Genomic DNA, 10,000 nt, shown 5'->3' with positions numbered 1-10,000 from the left:
GCGAGAGAGAAATCTTCTGTGAAATAGATGGCAGAAGCATAAGGGAGAGAGATCAAGAAAGACAGAGAGATTATAGAGAGATGATTAAAAAAGAAATAGAGAGAGGGACGATACAGGGAAGAAACGTTTCTGAGAAATAGAGGGCAGATCGAGAGGGGGGGAGAGAGGAGAGAGGGGGAGAGAGGAGAGAGAGGGAGGAGCATGAGTTATAGATTCAATTTGAAGAGATTAAAAATGAGTGGAAAGGTGGAGAGGGGAGGAAAAGGAACGAAGGGAGTAGTTGTTCAGTGTGTGTGTGTGTGTGTGTGTGTGTGTGTGTGTGTTTGCATATCATTGTTGCATGTTGTGTTTACGCTCCTCCTGTTAGAGGTATTTTTTCTTTATGATGATGATGATGATGATGATGATGATGAAGTGTAAAGCTCTGTAGTAATCCGTGTGTTTCTGAGCTGTATGATGTAACCTCACTTAAGTCACGGATCGTACCAATACTCAGCTGCAGGGGTGTGTCATGTGGTGGAAGAGTTCAATTCAATTAAATTTTATTTTATTTGTATAGTTCTTTTTACAGTTGGCACTATACAAATAAATTGGATATGAATTGAAATGAATTGAATATTAATAAGGTGGAAGAAGGCTGTGTTTGTAATATGGTGATATGATTGTAAAGACTAATAAACACCAGGTCTTTAACTGTTCAGCTACTAGCAACAGTACATCCCTCTAAAATGGAAGTTTCTGTGTACTGGTTTGTGGACCGATAAGTAGTGTTTCTGTCAGGTCCGAGTTTAACAACAGAAAATTACAGCTCATCTAATATTTTATCTCTTTAACACACTCAGTTAATTTGGACAATTTAGCTATCTTAGACTACTTAGACCAGTGGTCCCCAACCCCCGGGCCGCGGACCGGTACCGGTCCATGGACCAAATGGTACCGGGCCGCCCAAGGAACATTAAATGATTTCCATTTAATTTACTGTGGTGTATTTCTCTCGGGTTTGTGCGACTTTCCATAGACGAGAGGTTAACCGGGAGCTGAGAGACGTCACCTAAAGCCGCACCGATACCGCGCATGCGCAAAATATCATGATATCGGGCCGGGTTTAGGTGACGTCTGGAGCTGAGCGGCTGCGCCATTGTAGCTTTGGTGGAGAGAGAAGGTGTGTATGGCTCTTCTCTCTGTTCACCGGTACTTTGTCATGTTTAACAGTGCTTGGTGTACGTGTATATTGTGTTTGCTCAAATTTAACCCACAAATTAGCAAAAATGAGACGAAACAGACGTCGTTAGAAAGTTAGAAACTCTGCCGGTGTTCTGGATTAAAGTCATGGCGGAATACCCTGAGATTGTCACCACAGCACTTACATCCCTATCGCCATTTCCGACATGCTATCTGTGTGAAGCGGGGTTTTCTGCAGTGACGTCAACCGAAACAAAACAACGTAATAAACTGGACATAAGCGACACACTTCGGGTGTCATTGTCTCCTATTACCCCAGATGGAACCGTCTCGTTGTAAAGAAACAAGCTCAGGGTTCTCATTGGTTTAGCGTTGTAGTGAGTTAAAAAGGCGTGTTTAAATACAATTACATTAAAATTATTCATTTTAATTTAATTGTATAGCCGCTACCTCGCACCCCCACCCCCAGCGGGCCACGGTAAAATTGATCAAACATTGACCGGTCCGCGGCGAAAAAAAGGTTGGGGACCAGTGACTTAGACAATTTCATCTGGTCTTGATGAGATATATAACTGTGTGTCGTCAGTATAGCAGTGGAAACTAATCCCGTGTCCTCTAATGATGTTCCCTAATATAAGCATGTATATCGAAAAAAAGCAGAGGTCCTAGGACTGATCCTTGAGGGACCCCATGATTCTTCTTCTTCTTCTACTTTCGGCTTTTCCCTTCAGGAGTCGCCACGGCGGATCGTCTCTCTCCACCTATCCCTATCTTCTGCATCCTCAACACTTACGCCCACTAGCTTCATATCCTCATTAATTACATCCATATACCTCCTCTATGACCTTCCTCTTTGCCTCCTGTCTGGCAGCTCCATGTCCAACATTCTCCTACCGATATACTCACTCTCCCTCCTCTGAACATGTCCAAACCATCTTAATCTGTCCTCCCTAACTTTGTCCCCCAAACGTCCAACATGAGCTGTCCCTCTGATGCACGCGTTCCTAATCCTGTCCGATCTTGTCACCCCCCAAAGAGAACCCCAACATCTTCAGCTCGGCTACCTCTAGCTCTGACTCCTGTCTCTTCTTCAGTGACACTGTCTCTAACGATTCGCATGGTTAGATTTGGCTAGGTTTTACGCCGGATCTCCTTCCTGACACAACCCTCCCTATTTATCCGGGCTTGGGACCGGTACAGAAGTCACTGGACTGTGACCCCCATGGCTAGATTGAGGGACCCCATAAATTAACTGTCAATAAACTGGAGGATTCTCCATTTAAATCTACAAAATGGTATCGGTCTGACAGGTAGGATCTAACCCAACTTAGAGCTTGTCCATGAGTACCTGTGTAATTCTGTAAGCGATTGAGGAGAATGTTGTGGTCTATAGTGTCGAATGCAGCACTAAGGTCAAGTAGAACTAATAGTGACATACAGTCTTGGTCCGAAGCTAAGAACAAGTCGTTTGTAACTTTTCTGTGCTATAATGGGGCCTGAAACCTGACTGAAACTCCATTATTACGTTATATAGAGTCCTTTATTAAATTATATATATATTCACTATCAGATTTGTTCGTAGGTTAAAGGAAATGTCACGTGTGTCAAATCTGTACACACGTCTGATACTGAAGTCAGCAGATTATTTCATAATCCTAATGGAACTCGATGCAACTTCTGGAAAATGACTTTCTATTAATCAGGGTGCTAATTCTAACACACACACACACACACACACACACACACACACACACACACACACACACACACACACACACACACACACACTTACATTTTTGTCTTGCACTGTGTACACCTGGTGCCTTAGCTCTGTTTTATATAGCACCCTGGTCCTGTAGAAACATCTCATTTCACTGTGTACTGCAACAGCTTACACATGTATGGTGTAAATGACAATAAAAGCTTCTTGACTTCACACACACACACACACACACACACACACACACACACACACACACACACACACACACTAAATTCCAGCCCTTATGTTGATAGATCCTGCCTCGACATACGGACACGGTGGAAAAATCAGTTTTGTCTCCTGAGAGAAGGCAATAAATCTGAGCTACATGGACAGCTGTGTGTGTGTGTGTGTGTGTGTGTGTGTGTGTGTGTGTGTGTGTGTGTGTGTGTGTGTGTGTGTGTGCTAATTTAGATAAGGTGTAAACCAGTGTCCTTTCCTCTTATTCAGCAGCAGTGTGGTGAATAAATCTGTTCCTGAAGCGGCCGCTCGATGAGTCGCTTCATATCCCAGGAATTTTATGTGGAAACCGTTTCAGTTCTTTAAAATACTGAACATCAGATTCTTCTGCAGGGTCTCAGCTGCTGGGCCTCAGGGAATGTAGCCATTCGGTTTAGACATCCGTTTTTTGGGGGGTTAATTTGGGGTTATTTTTGCTAGACAATTATGACAATAACGATAATGACAATGTCAATGACAACAATGTCAATAACAATGTCAATAAATACAATGTCAATGACAACAATGTCAATAATGACAATGGCAACAATGACAATAATGACAATAATGACAATGACGACAATGACAACAATGACAATAACAACAATGACAATAATGTCAATGGCAACAATGACAATGACGACAATGACAACAATGACAATAACAATGACAATGACAACAATGACAATGACAACAATGACAATAATGACGACAATGACAATGACGACAATGACAACAATGACAACAATGACAATGACGACAATGACAACAATGACAACAATGACAATGACGACAATGACAATAATGACAACAATGACAATGACGACAATGACAACAATGACAATAACAACAATGACAATAATGTCAATGGCAACAATGACAATGACGACAATGACAATAACAATGACAATGACAACAATGACAATGACAACAATGACAATAATGACGACAATGACGACAATGACAACAATGACAACAATGACAATGACGACAATGACAATAATGACAATAATGACAATGACGACAATGACAATAATGACGACAATGACAACAATGACGACAATGACAACAATGACAACAATGACAATGACGACAATGACAATAATGACAATGACGACAATGACAACAATGACAATGACAACAATGACAATAATGTCATTGGCAACAATGACAATGACGACAATGACAACAATGACAATAACAATGACAATGACAACAATGACAATGACAACAATGACAACAATGACAATAATGACGACAATGACAATGACGACAATGACGACAATGACAACAATGACAACAATGACAATGACGACAATGACAACAATGACAACAATGACGACAATGACAATAATGACAATGACAATGATGACAGTGACAATAATGACAATGGCAATAATGACAATGATGACAATGAAAATGACAACAATGACAATAATGACAATGACAATAATGACAATGACAATAATGACAATGACAATGATGACAGTGACAATAATGACAATGACAATAATGACAATAATGACAATGATGACAATGAAAATGACAACAATGACAATAATGACAATGACAATAATGACGATGACAACAATGACAATAATGACGATGACAACGATAATGAAAACTTTTCAAATTTTCTAAAACTTGTACAGACTGAATGGTGAAAACATCATCGTAAAACAGGCTGATGGATCTAGAACTCAACATGAAGCAGGGTGAGGGTTCTAGAACTGCAGCTGTAATATCGCAGTGCGCCATTTACAACCTGCTCAGCTCAGAACTGATCTCTCACTCCAACATAAAAAAAAGGAAGAAAATAGAAGTTGGTGAAGTTGTAGATACAGTGAAGTGGACAGCATGTAACACCTGCATTATTGATGAAGCTCCTAATGAGGTGTTCAGTGTGGGTTTAATATGAGCTGTGTGTGTGTGTGTGTGTGTGTGTGTGTGTGTGTGTGTGTGTGTGTGTGTGAGAGAGAGAGAGAGAGAGAGAGAGAGAGAGAGAGAGAGAGAGAGAGAGAGAGAGAGAGGCAGAGGGAGAGGGAAAGAGAACCAGAGTCTGTTGGTTTCTGCCCGGAGGAAGCTTCAGGGCGCGAGCATGCTGACACTCAGAGCTGGAATGTTCTGGTCTTGGATCCGCTTTCTCATGTGAATTATTCAGATCTCCTGCAGTGGAGAAGAAGCGGGAACAAGGACGAGAGGAAATATGGCTTGTCTTCATTAATCTGTCTTTTTCTCTCTGGTTTCAGACAAAGAAGCAGGACTTGCCACGTGAGGAACAAGGGCCGTCAATAAAGAACCTGGATTTCTGGCCAAAGCTGATCACACTGATGGTGTCTGTGATTGACGAGGACAGGACGGCGTACACACCTGTCCTCAACCAGTACGCAACCCGCACACACCTCACACACATCACAACCTTCACACACATGTCTGTAGTAAACAAACTAGTTTCAGCTCCTCTTCTCACACACGTTCTAGCGGCAGTAACCTTCACCGGCCTCGCTTTATTCGTTCATAAAGTTTATTACGTTGCCATAGAAACCAGGAATCTCCTCTGTCCTGGAGACGTGAGAAATGTTTTTCATTTAAGATTCCCTTCTTTATACGTGTGTATATGTGTGTGTGTGTGTGTGTGTGTGTGTGTGTGTGTGTGTGTGTGTGTGTGTGTGTGTGTGTGTGTGTAAAAGTAAACTCCGACATCGAGAGACTCCTCTCATGTGAATGAGCCGTTGCTATAGAAACCATAACGTATCATCAGCACACTGTAACCCTTCTGACCTTCTGACCAATCAGAGAGTAGAACCCAGCTTCCTGTTCCGTAATGATGATGTCACTGCCTAGACACGCTCCACATCGAGATCGGATATACAATTCAATTAAAACTTCACACTCGGATTTTTACTCATGGACGTGATTATGTCCTCACTGTAACCCAGAGGTGGGAGTAAGTCACACATGTGCAGGTCACAAGTAAGTCTCAAGTCATGAATGTCAAGTCAAAGTCAAGTCCAATCTTATTTTTAATATTTGTCAAGCAGGTCTCAAATTTGCGACTTAAGTCTGACTCGAGTCCCCCACCTCTGCTGTAAACTCAAACAGCGGAAAATTGTTTTTTGTTGTTGTTTTTGTTTAGGCAAATTATCATGACAGGAAAATAACTTCTACTGCCAAACATATCATTTCTTTCGCATCAGCATCGGGAAACGTTTGGCTTCTTTACACATTTCTCTAACCTTTTAACCCTGTGAGACACACACACACACACACACACACACACACACACACACACACACACACACACACACACACACACGTTTCTTGGCTGATGTTTCTGCACTGGAACTCTGTATGGGTTTCCTGGACTATGAAGAATGATGAACAGATTATTCAGAATTAAATTTTTCTCCCAATCCTAGATAATGGATTTGTCTCAGTGTTTAATAATGGGTTTATAAATAAAGAAAAAACTACAAATAAAAATACCGAAAGTAATAAGAATAAGAATAAGAATAAGAATAAGAATAATAACCAGAGTCAAATGTTGGGTCAGTTTGTCAACATTCGCAATGTTAGTGTGTTTGGACCTGACTCATCAGTTCTCACCAAACTGTTCTTAGATTAGGGATGCTGAGAGAGAGAGAGATAGAGAGAGAGAGAGAGAGAGAGAGAGAGAGAGAGAGAGAGAGAGAGAGAGAGAGAGAGAGAGAGAGAGAGAGAGAGAGAGAGATTAGAGCTGCTGTTCATTTCCCGTACACTATTAAATCGCAGCCTCGTTGCTATGGAAACACACCCAGGGTTCGCACTGCGCTTCAGTGTCATTATCCATTAAGTAAGAGATTTTCACTGCGCTGTAAAGTTTCTTCCATGAAAAAAGGGCCGTCCAGGACACGGCTAATGAACACGGAGATGTGATCCTGTGGGTTCAGGCCTCGACCAGGAATCTAAAGGAGCCAAATGGTTTAATTTGTTCTCCAAGTTTGGAAGAGGTTCTCTGTGGAGGGCAGATTAGCATACGGGCTGAGTGAGGGAGGGGGGGGAGAGACTGACTGAGAGGAGGAGGAGAAGAGACTGACTGATAGGAGGGAGAGAAGAGACTGACTGATAGGAGGGAGAGAAGAGACTGACTGATAGGAGGAGGAGAAGAGACTGACTGAGAGGAGGAGGAGAAGAGACTGACTGATAGGAGGAGGAGAAGAGACTGACTGATAGGAGGAGGACAAGAGACTGACTGATAGGAGGAGTAGAAGAGACTGACTGATAGGAGGGAGAGAAGAGACTGACTGATAGGAGGGAGAGAAGAGACTGACTGATAGGAGGGAGAGAAGAGACTGACTGATAGGAGGAGGAGAAGAGACTGACTGAGAGGAGGAGGAGAAGAGACTGACTGAGAGGAGGAGGAGAAGAGACTGACTGATAGGAGGAGGAGAAGAGACTGACTGATAGGAGGAGGAGAAGAGACTGACTGAGAGGAGGAGGATAAGAGACTGACTGATAGGAGGAGGAGAAGAGACTGACTGAGAGGAGGAGGAGAAGAGACTGACTGATAGGAGGGAGAGAAGAGACTGACTGATAGGAGGAGAGAAGAGACTGACTGATAGGAGGAGGAGAAGAGACTGACTGATAGGAGGAGGAGAAGAGACTGACTGATAGGAGGAGGAGAAGAGACTGACTGATAGGAGGAGGAGAAGAGACTGACTGATAGGAGGAGGAGAAGACACAGACTGATACCTCTACAAGTTTGTGTAGGACATTTGCGGACTGGCGTGGAGCCCAATCCTCCATCTAATCTCACACAGTGTACGTGTGTGTGTCACACACCGTCGTGTGTCACAACAACACACAAATACGAGCGTCTTCTAACACACACGTTTACCTGAACTTCCTCCCTCACGTCCTACTGAACAGTCACATCACAGCCTCCGACTGGCTGTTAGAAAGTGACTCAAGGGTTTAATAAATCATTTCCTATCAATAATAATCTCTCTAGGGGGGCACGGTGGCTTAGTGGTTAGCACGTTCGCCTCACACCTCCAGGGTCGGGGGTTCGATTCCCGCCTCCACCTTGTGTGTGTGGAGTTTGCATGTTCTCCCCGTGCCTCGGGGGTTTCCTCCGGGTACTCCGGTTTCCTCCCCCGGTCCAAAGACATGCATGGTAGGTTGATTGGCATCTCTGGAAAATTGTCCGTAGTGTGTGTGTCCATCCATCCATCCATCCATTTTCTACCGCTTATCCGGGGCCGGGTCGCGGGGGCAGCAGTCTAAGCAGGGACGCCCAGACTTCCCTCTCCCCAGACACTTCCTCCAGCTCTTCCGGGGGAATACCGAGGCGTTCCCAGCCCAGCCGAGAGACATAGTCCCTCCAGCGTGTCCTAGGTCTTCCCCGGGGCCTCCTCCGGGTTGGACATGCCCGGAACACCTCCCCAGGGAGGCGTCCAGGAGGCATCCGAAACAGATGCCCGAGCCACCTCAGCTGACCCCTCTCAATGTGAAGGAGCAGCGGCTCTACTCTGAGCTCCTACCGAGTGACTGAGCTCCTCACCCTATCTCTAAGGGAGCGCCCAGCCACCCTGCGGAGGAAACTCATTTCGGCCGCCTGTATCCGGGATCTTGTCCTTTCGGTCATGACCCAAAGCTCATGACCATAGGTGAGGGTAGGAACGTAGATCGACTGGTAAATAGAGAGCTTCGCCTTGTGGCTCAGCTCTTTCTTCACCACAACAGATCGGTATATCGACCGCATCACTGCAGAAGATACACAAGGTTAGTGTGTGTGTGTGTGTGTGTGTGTGTGAATGAGAGTGTGTGTGTGCCCTGTGATGGGTTGGCACTCCGTCCAGGGTGTATCCTGCCTCGAAGCCCCGATGACGCCTGAGATAGGCACAGGCTCCCCGGATAAGTGGTAGAAAATGAATGAATGAATGAATGAATGAATGAATGATCTCTCTAAACAATTCTTCCGACATTGCAAACTAGCGTGTTAACCTGGTTGCTAGGCAACATAAAAGACCCGGTATAACTAATTAATTGTCTCTAATTGTCTAACGTCCAGAGCCTGAGAGGAGACTGTCGTCTACACTGCTTCCTTCTGGGGGGTTTTGTACAGTTTTCAGCACATCCGGAAAATTCGAGTCAGTCACACAGAGGAACACTGTGGAACAACACAGAATGACATGGAGTGTGTCAGAGTCAGAGTCAGAGTCAGTAAACTCCCGTGCTGCATCACGGCTAAATACGGGGCATCGACTCCCTTCAGTCATTCTCTAATCCCACGTGATCCCACTTCAGTGTGTGTTTGTCCTCTCGAGCAGAACCTGTTGCTCTGATTAGGACTGTGATCTCCTTCTCTGCTTCTCTGCTTCTCTGCTTCTCTTCACTGATTGCTTGACCTTTTAAGATCGATCTCTTTACCTGCTTTTAAATAAAGTTCATTTGTGTAGCCGCTTGAGCTTCTGCCGCTCGACAGAGTCACGGCAGGTGGAGGTGGAGTTCGACCGCACTGACGTTATGGCGTCAGGAGAGAAATTTATTACGCCGTGCTCTCCTCATCGGCGTATTTTTAGCATCCGAGGGCGGAGCGACCTAAAGAAAGTGGGTGGGACTTAGCATGAGATCAGAGTTACCCCAGGAGGTGGAATGAATTTCTTTAAAGATTTGATTTTTTATATAATACAGCCTGAGGAATCTGGAAAAGTCTGAACATAGGGTGTTGAAAAGTGGGCGGGGCCAGGTGATGCATTTCAATAAATACAGATGTTATGTAAATGAGACGCAGCAGCGTTACCTTCGGGTCTGTCTCCTGCTGTCTCTTAACCCTAACCCTAACCCTAACCCGAA

The 10,000-nt window shown here is 44.3% G+C and overlaps 1 protein-coding gene across 1 annotated transcript in view; it reads left to right on the top strand.

Moving 5' to 3' along the window:
• Window positions 1-10,000, top strand: part of LOC113635280 (protein unc-13 homolog C) — a 140,527-nt gene that overhangs the window by 40,674 nt on the left and 89,853 nt on the right. The window contains exon 13 of the mRNA XM_047822819.1: window positions 5,413-5,546. Coding sequence (XP_047678775.1) covers window positions 5,413-5,546 — 134 coding nt within the window. The remainder of the gene's footprint in view (window positions 1-5,412; window positions 5,547-10,000) is intronic.

Source organism: Tachysurus fulvidraco, chromosome 13, assembly GCF_022655615.1.
Source record: "Tachysurus fulvidraco isolate hzauxx_2018 chromosome 13, HZAU_PFXX_2.0, whole genome shotgun sequence".
NCBI lineage: Eukaryota > Metazoa > Chordata > Actinopteri > Siluriformes > Bagridae > Tachysurus > Tachysurus fulvidraco.
The sequence above is the reverse complement of the archived record's forward strand: the minus strand, read 5'-3'. Positions and strand labels throughout refer to the sequence as shown.